This window comes from Zootoca vivipara, chromosome 2 (assembly GCF_965207765.1).
Source record: "Zootoca vivipara chromosome 2, rZooViv2.hap1.1, whole genome shotgun sequence".
Classification (NCBI taxonomy): Eukaryota; Metazoa; Chordata; class Lepidosauria; order Squamata; family Lacertidae; genus Zootoca; species Zootoca vivipara.
The window spans coordinates 60,541,180-60,557,581 of NC_142584.1; the positions used below are offsets into that span (position 1 = coordinate 60,541,180).

General features: G+C 43.9%; 1 protein-coding gene across 6 annotated transcripts in view; it reads right to left on the bottom strand.

Moving 5' to 3' along the window:
• ANXA6 (annexin A6) overlaps positions 1–16,402 on the bottom strand; it is a 39,706-nt gene that overhangs the window by 3,164 nt on the left and 20,140 nt on the right. For 3 of the 6 annotated variants that reach the window (XM_035105693.3, XM_088662015.1, XM_088662013.1), the window contains exons 11-23: positions 15,796–15,854; positions 14,764–14,886; positions 13,544–13,602; positions 12,310–12,388; positions 11,053–11,134; positions 9,936–10,030; positions 8,747–8,860; positions 7,324–7,414; positions 6,868–6,947; positions 5,640–5,693; positions 3,059–3,076; positions 1,126–1,219; positions 341–436 (exon numbers count right to left, since the gene is read on the bottom strand). In XM_035105693.3, the coding sequence (XP_034961584.1) occupies positions 341–436; positions 1,126–1,219; positions 3,059–3,076; positions 5,640–5,693; positions 6,868–6,947; positions 7,324–7,414; positions 8,747–8,860; positions 9,936–10,030; positions 11,053–11,134; positions 12,310–12,388; positions 13,544–13,602; positions 14,764–14,886; positions 15,796–15,854 (1,044 nt within the window). The remainder of the gene's footprint in view (positions 1–340; positions 437–1,125; positions 1,220–3,058; positions 3,077–5,639; positions 5,694–6,867; positions 6,948–7,323; positions 7,415–8,746; positions 8,861–9,935; positions 10,031–11,052; positions 11,135–12,309; positions 12,389–13,543; positions 13,603–14,763; positions 14,887–15,795; positions 15,855–16,402) is intronic. The other 3 variants (XM_035105694.3, XM_088662016.1, XM_088662014.1) reach the window with 1 other exon arrangement.

Genomic DNA, 16,402 nt, shown 5'->3' on the forward strand with positions numbered 1-16,402 from the left:
CTCTTAGACATTAATACCATTCAACGGAATAGCTGAATTCTGTGAAATATTTTATTTTTAATATTTTTATTTATTAAATTTGTATACTGCCCTATACCCATAGATCTCAGGGCAGTTCACAACATAAAATTACAAGTACCATTTTGCAAGTGGAATACAACAGGAAATTTAACTAAAGCCAGGTTGCTTCATCTCAGGAATATTATAAAAATCTGGTTGACTGTTGAGGTGGACTAGTTGCAAGAGCAAGTTCAGCAGGGAAAGGTTTGCTAAAGTCCACATTCAATGTGCAAGGAAAGCACAAGCCTCTTTTTTTAATGCTCGTGCAAGACACACTCACCAATGGCTAAAAAGGCGTCGCGCACATCTCCAGACATCCGCTTGTTGATGGCATGTGCCACGTCATGGTTCGTCATCTTAACAAACTCCTGGAAGACTACAAGTATCGAGGGTAGAGAATAAGAAATCAGAATCCCCTACGGCTTTGGACTGACCTAAAAGCTAAGCTAGGGAACAAGCCAACTGTCCTCAGTGAGCAATGGGACTGGCAACAGCAGGGCAATAAAACTGCTATACCCTTGGTCCACTTCTAGATAATAATAATAATAATTTATTATTTATACCTCGCCCATCTGGCTGGGTTTCCCCAGCCACTCTGGGCGGCTTCCAATAGAATATTAGAATACAATAATCTATTAAACATTAAAACAGGGCTGCCTTCAGATGTCTTCTAAAAGTCTGGTAGTTGTTTTTCTCTTTGACATCTGGTGGGAGGGTGTTCCACAGGGCAAGGGGAAGTATGTTCAAGGGCGATTAGGTGCTGTCACAGGGAAGTATCAAATATCAAGGTGTTCTACAGAAAAGTACAGTTGGTGAAATGAACCTCCTAACCCTGAATTCCATCAGAGGAGCAGGTGTTTTTGAGCTAAAGGAGAATTTCTTTCTTTCTTTTTTGTAGCACAACAATTGTATCAGCAGCCTCTTTCCTTCAAAGTCCCTGAGGAGGTAATAGCTGCCCTTTTCCAAACTACAATAATGCAGCCTGAGAAAGGTCAGGTCAATGAATCCACAGCTAGGCACAGGCTCCGCAACATTCAACAAACACACCACTCCCTCCGTATTTACCTCTCCGGAGCTGGGGGTAGCTCTGCGTACACAAGATGGTCATGAAGCGTGTCTCCAGAGATGTCGAATCATCACCGGAAACATCGGACAATTTCTGTGAAACCAAAGAAGATTGAAGGGATGGGGAAGAACAGCAAAGGATTCAGGCTAGTGAAATATTTTCTTTGTTGATTCCTGAGAGTCTATATGCTATTGCATTCCTGTAAGAAGGTTGCTATGTATTCCTCCATTAATAGGGCAGCAAAGATTGTGAAAGCAGCTCAGCAAAAGCTTCCGTGACTATTATGAGAAGTCTGGCAACAAGCAGAAGTCTGCCTAAGTAGGATTCTCTCCCCATATGTACTAAACATATTGCCATTTGAGCTGATCCAGTGAGAGATCACCATCAGGCTCCAAAAGGTCCCATGTGACTATAACTGAGAGACACTCCCTAATCATTAGGGTCTAATGCAGTGGTGTGGTGCATAACCTCTGGCTCTGACAGGCCTCTCCATTTGGCTTGCAAGGCTCTTTTGGTTAAGCCACATATTGGCCCTACACAGGGAGGCATATAGGACATTAAATGTGGGGCAGGTAAAAAGATGCAGGTGGGCTAAGAGGGGGATTGTAGTTGATCGGGATACCTGAAAAGTCCCATGCAGGGCACTTTGCAAGCCTTGACAATCCACTTATTGTTGGGGGTTTGCAAAGCAATGTGCCTTTGCCCACATGGGATTATGATGTTATGTGATTGACTTGTCAAACTTGGCCTGTAGTGGTGGGGGAGATGTGGCAAGCCAGCCAGATCCACTTCCCCACTCCAGGCCTAATGGGTCTATAACAGAAGACACCCCTCACCCTTGAGAAGCTTATGAACACCTCTAAGCTATATGTAACTCTAACATCTTTTCCTACCCCTAAACGGACAACTCAGCTGGTTTTTAAAAATTTGGCCACAACAGGTAAAAAAGGAGGTCACATTTTGCATCGCCACCTGTGGGACATTAACACACAGAAAGAGCAACCATTTCTTCCCAAACACCAAAAAAAGGTTGTGTGAAACTGCCCTTTGACAATAAATACATGCAACACTGCAATGACAATTCATCTCCCCATGTGCTTCATATGTAATGAGAAATGTACAGCACATCTAATGGCACTCTTATGTTTTGGAACACTTACCAGGTCTCTTAACAATTTCCCCAATTGCCTTTAATTATCCTCCCTGTGCAGTTAATTGGTCATTATGCAAACTTTTGACATTCTCTGCTCCTCTCTGGGTAATTTAAGAAGCATTCCCCCTCCCTTGCCTTCCCAGTTTTGCAGGCAAGAAGTGAGGCCTAAACAAGCCAACAGTAGATTTTTTTAATAATTTATCCTCCCCCACTACTGTAAGGGAATGTTTTCAGGTTATCTTTGGTTGGGAGAGCCAGATGAATACAGGCAGTAGGGCAGGCCCAACAGCCAGTGAGATATGGGCTAAGATGGGTTTGGCAAACCTCTGAGTGGCCATGTGCCCAACTCTAAGCAGAAGACATTCCTCCCTTTGAAGGGCTGCCAAAGGACAGTTTGCTGTTTTAGGAGCTGTCCAACACAAGCCTACTTTAAAAGGTAAAGAGCCCCCCCCCAAAAGGAAAGCAGGAGGAGCATTGAAGGTGCCCATTAGCCGTTAGCAGCTGGACAGCTATGTGAGTCTGCACATAACTCACCTGGCCACAGTCTTCCCACTATGGCAAGATGTATTGAACTTCTATTAAAAACTTCAGCAATTTTGCATCTATATGTACATATAAAATACCAAGTGCACATTTTGTGCGAAGTCACGTCCTCATTTTTGACAGTGCACAAGTGGTCGATTTAAAAAACCTCCCTGTGATTTGGAAGGCACTGTTGTGTGAGTCCACCCCATGAGTCCTGAATAAAGTGTCAAACAACAAAAATGGCAGGCACTCACCAGGGTTTCAGCAACAACCTGACAACAGAGAGAAAGAGGGAGAGAGAGAGGAAGGCAACAGGGTCAGAGATAGGCCTGTGCAGCACTTTCTTAGGATTTCATAGATTAAAAACAGGGGCATTCTAATCTCTCAAGCCAAGATCTGCAGGCTCCCAAAAAGTGGCAGCAGATTCATTTCTCAGACCATGTGCAGCCCTTCAGATAGTTTTATGTGTCCAATTAAACACCTAAACAAAAAAATATACTTTTTTCTGAACAAAGGGATATATCTGTCAATGCTCAGATGTGGAAGAGGGCCAAAAAGAGAATGGAAAAGGAAAGGGAAACATATCTGCAAAGGACCTTTGGCCTGGGGTAAAGAATGTTCTAATCACTTCCAATGAGGAGATATGAAGAGAAATATAACAATAAGCAGAGTGGGGGTTAGTTTTAGTAGTATTATTGTAGAGTTTCAAAGTAAATAAATGCACGAGTGAACATTAGAATGGAAACGGAAGTCGGGAAAGTGGGGGGGGGGAAGTAGGGGTAAGGGTGGGAAAGGGTGGGAAGAGGGGGAGGAAATGTTGTTCTGTTTTGGTATATTTATTTATATGCTTTGTTTTGCTTTTGGATACTCTTATAATTTCTGTTAAGTTTTGTCATTTTTCTTTATCGATTCTCTTTTTGTGTTATGATTTTGTAATGCTTTTAAAGTTTTGAAATAAAGATCTTTTTAACTTAAAAAAAGAATGTTCTAATCACATGCATGCACACAAACGCCGCATTTCGCAAGACTCCAAGAACACAAGGTCTGTGCTCCAAGGAGCTTCCAGAGAGAGGGGATGTGACAAATTGAAGCACTTTTGAAATGTTTATTTCTGTCCGGCTGGCAAAGAGTTAACCCACCTTTAGCCTGACTGACATAGAACTCTGAGGGGGGCGGGACTGTGCCCGGTTTGAAAGGAGGGAGTGTCGGTTTGGTCAGTTAGGAGGGAGAGGGAGGAAGGTGTGGTGTGATGTTATGTGGTGGCTTGTATGAAGACAGTTAAGAGGCTAGGACAACTTAAAGTTAAATGTTTGACTGAGTTTATTTTGTACAACTGGAACAAAGCTAATTAATAAATGACACGTTAAAGAATCACTTATGTTTTTAACACAATAAAACTTCATCTCTGTTTTTGCCAACAAGAGGTCCGTCTGTATTTTTCCAGCGAGGTACCAGGACTCACAGCCGTGGTGACTCAAGAGAGGGCCAAACTCACCTCAGGCAGGGAGGTGGTGGTTTGTGTCCTGAAGTTACACGGAGGAGGCTTAGAAGGGTAACCTGAGGTGCCAAGAAGTTGCCAGAGTGCCTAGGGCAAACTTCTACAGTGGGGGAATCCAACTGAGGGAGACCCTTTACTGGAGGCAAAGGGGTTATTCCGTGGGACAGCCTAGAGTTTCTTAAGGTACCAGGTCACGCAAGCTGGAAGGCTCTCCTTACTAAGAAACCCATCAGTAATAGGGGTTGATTTTTGAGGCGGCAGGAGCAGAGGGTGGGTGTTTTCCCCTCTGGATTCCTGTGTCGCAGTGATAGTAGGAGAGAGTGGGACACGGGTCGTCACAGGGGACAAGCCAAAGATGGACCAAGAATTGTGGGGAAAGAGAACATTCAGCACTGGAGCAGAAATTAGAAATCTAAGGCAAAAGGGACTTGGAAGATGAGAGGGGCTTGGTTTTGTATATGGCAGGAAATAATATTAGTTTGGGTTGATGTGGGGGGGGGGGTAAGGAAAGTGACATGCCAAAATAATTCTGATTGCAGTTTCAGAATTACCATAGATGCTGTGAAGGGGGAGGTGGGTGGTATTGTGTGGTCTCGCTAACAAGTACAATTTAGGTGTATTCTGAACATCCCATTATGCATCCTCACCCTGCTCAGCACTAATTGACACACATTTAGTTTTGCCATGACCTGCCTAAAATGCAGCATTCTAGCCACCAGCCTCTGTATCTCTCTCTTTCTCCTGCCTAAGTAGACTCAGCAGCAACAAAGCAGTTTAAAAACATGCACAAGCATGCAGACGTATCAGCACTCCCCCACATGGTAACAATGCTAACTGCATCGTTCCACATAAATCAGAACTTAGCTGGGGGCACATAAACAAACTATGTGCATATAAAATGCATTACCTAATCACTTTCCATTTTTAATACAGCTGTCCTTATTATGGATTACGAAACTACAGTCATGGTGTGCAACAATACATCTAAACTCCCAAAATAGAAACCACCTCTTTATATCAATTGAAAATGTCTGGATGGTACAACTCTTTATTCTAGGACTTCCAACACTGTCATTAATATGATTGCATTTAAAAACACCAGAAAACTATTTTGGGGCGGGGAGTCTCTGGTATCTTATTTCCAATGTATCTGGAATCACAGAAACATGATTTAGCATGGAGTGCAGGAGATCAGTTTAAGCAGAGGCAAAGATCAGGGAGTATCATTTCAGCATTTTCAATTCCCAGCCTTGCGGGGGAAAGGCAGAAATAAATAACTGCCCTTGCACATGTGGTTTTATTTCAAGAATATATCTTTTAAAGTGTGCATTTCTCACCTGGGCATCCGCCTGAGCTTTAGCAAGGTCCTCTCCTCCTTCATCACGGGCCCCCTGTGTCCAAACATTGAAAGTAGTGAATAAAGGTGCAAAAAGTGTCTGTAAAAATGCCTAGAAGCAAGTCTGAGACCAGCAGGCAGCATCCTCAGGCAACTAGGGCTCCTGAGGATGCCCTGACTGGCTGATGTAACAATTGAGCCACAATGCACAGGAGCAATGTTATTTCACTCCTTGCCTTATGGACAACCACAATGGCATCTGGCTGATGCCCACGGAGCTGCTATCACTATCACTGCTGCCACCACCCCTCTCTAGTATGCCCCACCCACCTACCACTCTTGTCCTGTGGAAATGATTAATGGCAGGAGGAAGATGGGTGCTGCCTACAATTCAACACATGGGGGTCCCACAGCTGAGGAGCGGACACTGGTATGCTGCTTTAATTCTAGACCAGGCTTCCTCAACCTCGGCCCTCCAGATGTTTTTGGCCTACAACTCCCATGATCCCTAGCTAGCAGGACCAGTGGTCAGGGATGATGGGAATTGTAGCCTCAGAAAACCTGGAGGGCAGAGGTTGAGGAAGTCTTTTCTAGACACAAGGTAACCACAACGTGATAGCTAGCGCTTTGCAAAATGTGATGCATATTGCGGTGGTGCAGCAAAAAAATAAACTAGCTTTACAAAAAGGAGGAGGTGGTCCGCAACAGTGCAGAGACAGGCTTTCAGATTCCAAGTAGGTTGCCAGGTTTTTCATTCAGTCGGGTCTCCTGTGACTTTTAACGCATGCAGAACAGGCATAAACCATCACAGGTTTCCCTATCATAGTGATGGAAGGGGCTCCCATTGCCCTCAACTCCCCCCCCACTAATAAAGCATCCCTGACATGTGGCAATTCAGCTTCTGTTCAAAAATACGTAACAAAGGAGAGTTCGCCACCTTTCAAGGCAGCTTGAGTAGCTCATACAGTGAGAATTGCTCTTCCAGACCACCACCACCCCTTGCAATTTGAACCCAATGGTTCAGATCCTGTCCTCTGTAGTAACAGAAAACCAATCCACTCCATCAAAGAAGCAACTACCTGGCTGTCATATCGCCCCTTAATCATCTCTTCTCCAGGCTAAGCACAGCCAACTCCTTCAACCACTTCTATCCACTTTTGTGTCAGGAAACAGCTCAGTGGTTTCTACTTGTCCTGCTATTTGGGAGGCATGAAGGAGAGAGTCCTTACCAGAGCCAGGGAGATGAGGATCCTTTTGAAATGTCCCGAAGTGTCAGAACTCAGTGCATCTTCCAAAGACTTACTGTAGGCTGAAAAAGGAGCAGAGGAAGATATCATGATGGGGGATATTAGAAACATACAGCAGAAGATTGATCCTCATCCTACCTCCCACCTGAGGATTGATTTTGTGCATTTTGTCTTTCCTAATTGTGATCATTGCATACCCACATATTAGCACAAAGGCCTTATGGGAAACATGGGGGCAAATCTCTCTCTCTCTCTCTCTCTCTCTCTCTCTCTCTCTCTCTCTCTCTCTCTCTCTGTGTGTGTGTGTGTGTGTGTGTGTGTGTGTGAGAGAGAGAGAGAGAGAGAGAGAGAGAGAGAGAGAGAGAGAGAGAGAGAGAGAGAGAGATTATAAGTCCACCAATTCCTTAAAGAGCGGTCCTGCACCTCAGAGAACTTTACCGTCTTGATATGCTGTGTTAATTGCTTGGATCTCCTGGTTGTTCCGAGTGGCCAAAATTTCAATGAGAACACTTTCATCAGTTCCAGCCCCCTGAAAAGATTAGAAGGACACATGACAGTTGTTAGAATATATTTCAGAGTATCTAAAAGCAGGGCACTTATTTTATTTTATTTTATGGGGGGGAACACTGTCCACAAGTGGCTACATTTCTGGATGCGAGGCATCTCACTGCTGGGGTATACCAGCCCTTGAGCTTACAGGGACCTCCAGAAACCCCCTGGAATTCCTCAATAAAAGGAGAGTGGTTCATGGATTAGTCAGCTAGAACTGGAATCAGGAACAGTGGGCTGAAGTCAAAACAAAATAAAAAAATTCCTTCCAGCAGCACCTTAGAGACCAACTAAGTCTGTCATTGGTATGAGCTTTCGTGTGCATGCACACTTCTTCAGATACACACTAAAGAATCTCCTTGAGGGAAAAGCAGAGTAGGGGGTTCCCTACCCCCTACCTCCCCTTTCTCCTCATGGAGATCTGAATCCTGGAACTAGCTTTTTTTGCAGAGGGTGGATTCCATACTGTTTGATAAGGGTGAGTACCAAAAGGGATCTCCCAGTTTTAGTTCCTAAAGACGGCATGGGGAATTAGCCTCGTTCTCTGGGGAATCTTGCTACAAACCAGGGCTATGTGGCTCTGAGCCTCTATGGTTTGTAGCCCCCAGGGCAACAAGTGGACTTCAAGTTTCCCCCTGTCAAACAAGCCTGCTTGTTCTGGATCTATACTGTAGATCAGGCATCCCCAAACTTCGGCCCTCCAGATGTTTTGGACTACAATTCCCATCTTCCCCGACCACTGGTCCTGTTAGCTAGGGATCATGGGAGTTGTAGGCCAAAACATCTGGAGGGCTGCAGTTTGGGGATGCCTGCTGTAGACCATGGGTAGGTAAACTAAGGCCTCGGGGCTGGATCCGGCCCAATCGGCTTCTCAATCCGGCCCGCAAACGGCCTGGGAATCAGCGTGTTTTTACATGAGCAGAATATGTCATTTTATTTAAAATGCATCTCTGGGTTATTTGTGGGGCATAGGAATTCGTTCATCCCCCCCCCATATAGTCTGGCCCCACACAAGGTCTGAGGGACAGTGGACTGGCCCCCTGCTGAAAACGTTTGCCGACCCCTGCTGTAGACACACTTGGAAGAGTTTCAACTTGGCCTGCTCCTTACGCATCATTATGTCCTTTGAGTACCAAAGTAAGGGAAAAGTTTCCTTTTCATCTCACTGACGCTTAAAAAGTATCAGTTAGGTGAGTTTCCATTCACAGAACCTAAATCAGAAAGATTCCATGCACCCAGGCCTGCTATTATATAAGGTTAAGCAATAAAGTCACATTTGGGTATATATATCTTACAAGGCTACATACAATACCTCCATAGCTTTCTTCAGTTGCTTAGCATCATACTGCGCTGGTGTCATCATTAGTCCAAGAATAACCTTCGCCAAGGGCCCCGATACTTCAGATTTCAGGTCAGCTATCAGGTCCTATCATGGGAAAGACAGATCTGAAACCCTGAAGGACTGCTGCCCATCAGGCAAGCAATACTGAGCTAAATGGATCCGTAGTTTTGATTTAACATTCACCCATGACACTGGGAAAGGAGAACGGGTTTAACCCCTCTCTCCCTTCATTGTTTTCCCAAGCTAATAGTATAAATTGTCCTACATAGACACATAATTCTATGTTTTGGTCTACACAGGGCAAATAGACGGTTCAGAGGGATTTTCATTGGGAAAACAGCAAAGGCTGGAAAGGATAAAAACCCTCCACCCTCTCCAAGTACTTTGGCCTTGATCCACAACCCCATAAACACACATACAGTTATTCTATCCATTGCTTTTTCTTTTTTAAACAAGCAAACATTGGAATTCAGTTCCTGGGTTTTCTAACATCTTGTCTAGTTACAAGTAATTAAAACAGTCAGCTTCTTGGGGTGGGGCTTTTGACTTAAAAGTGGAATATAAGCAAGCAACAGAAAGATGATGGGTGATACTGAACTAAGTTTTAGTCAGAGCAGACCTGCTGAAATTAACATGAACATGTTAGGTCCATTAATTCCAATGAGTTTACTCTGTGTAAAACTTAGCTAAATACCACTCAATCCATTTTTGTGATGTGCTTTAATTTGCTAGAATCCTATGGGAAGAAGGGTGGTTCAGAAATAAAATAATGGGCGAGATTCACCTAAAGAATCCTATTAATGGAAACCTTCTGAAAGGACTTCTGCTAGTGCAATGGGCTGTCCCTCCTCTCTTTGCCCCACATGCCCCCCTCAGTTGGTTCTTTGGTGGGTCAGAAGAACCGCTAGAACAGCACAAGGGTGAAGAGAGGGTAATCATTTCATCTGGCAAGCCAATATGCATGTGCAGATACAATGATTAGAAGAGTTGAATTTCTTAATAATGCTAAATTCCTGCTCTTAAAAAGGGATTTTTTAATGATACATCTATGAACATTGGAGGAAACAGCAGCAGATGAAAGGAAAGTACAAATAAATGGTGGTGGTGGAAATACATACTGGGAAGAACATTAGAAAAATAGAGGTAATTCTCTAATTACCCGGCCATAATGAGACTTGTATGCTTGTATGATTTCTTGCCTCTGGGTGTTACTCCGCTGTGTGACAACCTGAATGATAGCATCTTCATCAGTGCCTGAAACCCAATGTAAAGAAACTATGACTCGTCCGGTTTTTGACAACTCACGAGACTTGACTCTGTTCAGAAATAGTATTTATACTTGACTCCCACATTTTATCCTGGGGAGCAACCAACTGGCACAGTCCCACTGATACCAATCAAGGGGAGGGGACCTGTTCAAATGAGCATACACCAAGTTGAGACTTTGCTATTCATTCACTGGCAAGAGCAAACGTCTTTCAGGGGGAGGGGGGGGGAATAACAGCCCAATATTTCACAGCTTTCTACAAATATGTGAATTTCTTGTGCCATTCCCTCTGCCATCTTGCAAATCATAAAAATTTGGATGCGCAAATGACCCTGCACAACAAACCAAAGGAACTATAGGCAGTAAACCTGGGTCTCTCTCTCTCTCTCTCTGTTTAGCCTGAACCAAGATACACAAGAGCATAGAGGAGATTTCTTCTTAACAGCCTCCACGCTACATCTTGTGACCTGGCTTCTAGATACCATGTGGAGGATGCTTAAAGTAAATTGCCTCCAATGGTGGGCCACTCCATGCTGCTGGAGGCATTATTTTCTTTTCCAAATAAAAAATAGACCACACAGCCAAAATTAAGGGATGCCACAGAACATCAAGACCAACCCTTATAATTGTCTAGGGGAGAGGTTGGTTACCAAATACATAAGAAAGGCCATAAATACTGGTCCATTGAACTATAACAGGAATCATTGAAATGATAACACAATCCACTAGACATTTCATTTCATCACAGAGCAATGAGCAAAAGGAGGTAAGAAGTCTCCTCCCCAGTCTTGATTCGGAGGGTACTTTGTTGGAGAAGGCCAGTGTAGAATAATATACTGTACTTAAAAAGTGTTTCAGGTAGGATAGATCTCACTGAAGAAATTTGGACTTTTAAGACTTTCTGAATTTCCCCCCATCCTGCAAGCCTATATATTTTGCACAGGATACAGGCAACTGATTTTCCTCACACTGCATGAATAGCAATACTCCTTTGCAAAACCTTACATACCAAAACCTTTCATGGCTTTCCTTAGTACTTTTGCATCACCATCAGCATTGAAATTTGCAGCTGGATAAATGGTTCCTTTCGGCTACAGAAAAACAGAAACAGAAGTTTTGATTAAAACCACGCCTACTGAAGGGAAACGGGGAACCAGCAGAAAGTTAAGGGCAAAGCAGCTATCAGGGATAGAGCAAGCCGGGAAGTTAACAATCCTCTTGTTTTTTAAAAGAAAAATAGCCAAGCCGGGGGGAAAGCATCCAAGTAATAGCAAAAAAGAATCTCCTAAAAAGTGCTATTGCTTTCCAGAGAAAGAAGGTGTAAAAAATAATAAAAAAGAAAAGAGACAGCATCTAGACACTTTTCATCCCCATGCATTTTCCAAAGTTAGGGGGTGGGAGAGGGTGTCCTTATTCAGGTCCCCATTTCCTACGGTACTAGGACAGCCTGGTGGCTTTTCTATGAACTGAGAACATGGTTCCCTCTTTCACATGCAGGGGAAGTAAGGTGAGTTCATATAGTCTGTTCCAGTTATGGCAATTGCCACAGGTTATCACCACCTCTTGAGTTGCTTCCTGGCATAAAGCAACTGTATACCATGATGGGAAAATAATCTGCGATGGCTACAGGGTTAGTTAATAAAGTGATATCTGTAACTATCACATGAAACATGTGATGTGTGAATTCACCCTTTGAAAGAGATTAGTAGGTAACTCAGTATCTTGAACACTCCATAAAAAAGCACAGTCTACTTATAGCCAGATATTGTTAAGAGGCACAGTGGATTGATTCCTTCAAGTTCAGCTCCATTAGTTTAAGGTAGTTGCAAGGATGCATAAGGGATGTTTCTACTACCTTCTAGCATTGTACTTGAAGTCCTAAGACTGCACTGATGCAGCGTCAGCGTAATGCTACAGTGGGCACCTAAGACAAAGCAGCCTCATCAGGCTGCCCCTCTCCCTTTAATCATACCAGTATATTAGTAGAGAGCTATTTCATGCTAGTGTGTATTGGGAAGCAACCAGAATCTCAGGGGAGTCAGTTCACAGACATTCACAAGACCAAGAGTAAGGAGGAAAGTTGCCATGAAGCCATATCTGTTAAAATGCATGTTTTAAGGAGGTCTTTGGTTATAGTGGCAGCGCACTGAACAGGAAGGGTAAACCAAGAGGCCTAGCAGAAATGGGTCAGCAGCACGCAGAGTGAAGCAGCTGTGGTTTCAATCCAGCAAAGGGCAGGCAGAAAAGGGGAGGAGCAGGTTCTGACCTCTATTTTGGCCCTTGCACTAAGCTCCCACATCTGATACGCCACCTGTGCAGCTTCAGGGAAGAACTCACCTGCGGCACTGAAAAGGGAGGGGATAGGACACAAGGTCTATGAACTTCACGGAGACATATGAACATACTATGTAGGCCTTGAATTTGTCAGCTGGTGCCATTCTCACCCACTCACCCCACTGGGACGGAAGAAGGAAAGGCGTGGTTATACTTCTTCTTTGCATTTTAAATGGAATGCCCTGGCAATACCCAATTGCGTCCATTGCCTACACAAGATGGTACCAGCTTTACTGTGGTGCTGGGCCACTAGTGTGGGAACATCAAGAAGAACTTTCAAATAGTAAGAGCCGTTGATAGTGGCACAGACTCCCAAGAGAGGTGGTGGACTCTCCTTCCTCGAAGGTTTTTAGGCACAGGTTGGATGGCCATCTGCCTTATGGGATTTAGTTGAGATTCCTGCATTGCAGGGAGTTGGACTACATGATCCCCGAGGTCCCTTCCAACTCTGCAATTCCATGATTCTATGGATGGAGGAGGGGCACATTTAACAATGACCACCAGTACACTTTGACCAGGAAGAAAAGGGAAGAATGATCCTCAGGGATGCTGAAGTTGCCCACCCCAGATACAGACTCTCATAGGCTTACCAAAACTAGACTGAAAAACCCTTGGGAGCCCTGCTGTATCGCAAACTTAGTGTAGGATGAAAAGGTTCTTTCCTATCCCCGTTTGAAAATATGCCTTTCAACATTGTCAGAAGGTCACTGTCAAATAAATATATACACCTTCTCTCCCTAAGTTTTTTCTTAAAGAGCTTTACTTGTATTCAAAGGAATCTGCATGGTGCACTGACAGCAGTCTGGTTTTCAACTTTTGATAATGCTTCCCGCAACCAAAGGCCACTAAAAAAAGACACATTTCTCCCCCCAGAAATTAAAGAGGAAATTATTCCAGGGTCCTATACATTTTTTAAACTAATACATGAGTAGTATTTTCAAAAACAGAACCTGAGCATCTCTGCCAATGGAAAATTTCCCACTGTCTTTGCAGGTCTGTGGTAAACAAAAAGTTTAGCAGCATGACAAACTAGGGTGGATTTCCAAGACTATTATTTTAACTCATCAGGGGCTAGTACCCCACTCAGACAGTAAAACAGCTACTGACTAGCCTTGTTAAGAGAAATAAAAGTCACAGAGCAATGTTTAACTAGTAGTAGAGCTTACTCATCATCTCCTCCACACAGCTTCAGAAGCGCTTTTTTGTATTCACCAGATGTGTCACTCTGCAAAGGCAATAAAAGATGGCCGTTTTGAAATGCACATACACACAAGCACTCAAGGCATCAACTGTTATGGACAAGCCATCCACAAGACAAAAAATCCCCAGTTAAGGTGGCCTAAAGTGTTTGGTAATTCTCCCATACTCACAGCAGAGGAGCACGAGATTCAAAACTGCAGCTTAAAACAGAGGGTTATGGAAACTGTTTTGTCCCCAGAAGCAAACACGCAGACCAAAGGCCAACTAGATGTGGGAAGCCTGGAAACAGGACCCAAGTTTTCTTCCATTTCAGTGTTTCTTGAACTAGAATTTTGTTTAGAAAATGAAACAAAACCCCCAAATTCTTTAGTCACATGTGGTGGATTCTTATAGAAAAGGGCAAATGAATGCCAAAAACACCAAATAGGTTTCTCAGAAAGTAAAGGTTAGCTCAAGCAACTCTCTAAGGCAGGCATCCCCAAACTTCGGCCCTCCAGATGTTTTGGACTACAATTCCCATCTTCCCCGACCACTGGTCCTGTTAGCTAGGGGATCATGGGTGTTGTAGGCCAAAACATCTGGAGGGCCGCAGTTTGGGGATGCCTGCTCTAAGGTGTGGGTGGGCAGGAGGCAGTTCTTCATTGCTGAGTGATTTGCAGTAGATTGGCAAGTGTTTCTCGCTCCCAAAATTTGTTAGCCCCCACTTTTTTAAGGGCTACTGAAATGAAGCTTGGGGGAAAAACTAGGAATGAACTTTTGTGTGAATGATTGCAGGGTCAGGCCTAGTACAGAAAACAAAATCCTGGCTTGATCATGTACTTACATTGAAGCACCCTGTTCCTGAATTTTATTTTATTTATTATTACATTTATATCCCACCTTTTCTCCAGGGAGTTCTTGCCCTTTTCTCAGAGTTTTCATTCCACCCTCCCTTCTAAGCCACTATTTCTACACCTGACTCCACTGGTGGGTCTCAAGATTACAGCGTAAAAAACAAAGCAGATCCCACAATTCTGAAGTCTGTCCCTACATGCTCTAAGGCTAGCCAAGCCTTTCTACAGTGATGAACTTTCCCAAGCATAATGTGAGGTATGAGAGACGGAGCGGGGCAATTCCATTATGGAACAGAAGAAAGAATCCCCCCTCTCATTTCTCCATTGTAGACCATCTGAAAATCAGTATTTACCTCAATCATGTGATGCAGTGACTTCTCGTATTTAGTCCGGAATATCTCTCGGATGTCCAACATGTCAATCTCACTGCGTGACACCATGATCCGAATCAACGTGTTGTCCCTCGTTCCTAAGCCCTGAAATAGATCAACAAGGGTCACATAAAATATCCCGAAGTGGGGGTGGGTGGAAATCAGGGTTTGCTTTAAAACATTAATGAATGCAAGCACTGTTTATATGTCTGGTGTACATTACCCTGGGCTCTTTTTTGGTGAACGTGATCCAATGAATGATGAATGAATGAATGAATCTGCTTTGAACAAAGCCCAAATGCGGAGACCTAAGCACTTTGAAGGTACTTGGACATCTTTTGGGTCAAGCTGCGCCTTCTCTGAAGTGAAGCTGTCCTGCAGTTCTGGACCCTTTGGACTTGGATGGCTGCCCTTTGACAGCCTGAGAACAATCCCTGGTAATGCTGACCATGAGGGTGGGTATCAGAACAGCTGTTGCTCCAATGGCCCATGGTGGGGAGTGAGCTTTCTCTCTCCCAGCCATTTTGCAGGAAGTGTGTTGATTCTACGCCCTATGCCTTTATAAGGGTTTTACACAGAGTACTAAGAAAGCCTGCATCACCAAAAAGTGTTCCCCACTATCAAGGACACTGGTGATGAAAGGCTAATTCTAGAAATGCTGTATGTTTGTAGTGAAAGCTCTCTGAAATCCATATTACTCAAATATCATTAAATGGGGGGGGGAATGGGGAGGGGCCCCCATTGTCAATGGACACTTATCTCCAGAGGCCAAGAACAAGTTAGATGAGTGGGAATTTAAGCCAGGACCAAAGATAGTAAGAAAAGGACTAAACCCCTGCCCTCCATGTCTCGATACTGACAAGTTGTTTTTAGAACAAAAACAACAAGACCAGTGAAATGCAGTAATATATTTAACACAACATCTATAACATGTACAGTGCAACATGTAGATGATCACAAAGCATTCAAGAGGGGAAGAAATCCACTGTCCAAGGCAGCTGGAATGCCTCTCACCTTCATGGCTTTGAAGAGCCTGTCTGCAAAATACTCTGCTGTACTCCGCATATTCTTCACTGTGGAAAGAAGAATCAGGAGAGAGTGTTAACTAGAGGCTCATGCTCCCTGCCTGCTGGCTAGCAAAATGCGAGCGCTCCCTTAGCCCTTCAAAACCTGGACTGAGACACAATCGTGAAAATGCCCTGGAATATTCAGATAACACAAATGAGACCTGTAAGAAAATTATGTTGTGTGGATTGCTCCTGTTCTGGGTTGCAGCAAGTCAGCCAGACCCTCCTACTGGAAACTCCTTTCCATCCCTACCTCTAGTCCTCTGTTCTGCTCCCCAACACTCCCCAACATGATGACAAGATCAGTTCTGCCTCTCATCCTTCCAGCATACCTTAGATACTGAAAAGTCCCATCCCTTAAATCAAGTCATGTGCCTAATCCAGAGCTGAAGTTCAGAGCTAAAGAAAATTTAGGAGTCTGCCTTTTGTTAAAGCACGCCCAACATCAACTAGGCTTGCAAAGACCTTGACATCTTTAATTTTGAATTGATCCACAGGTTTAGGCTGAAAGGGCCTGACCTTCAGAGTCACTTCTAGTCTGCCACACCACTTCA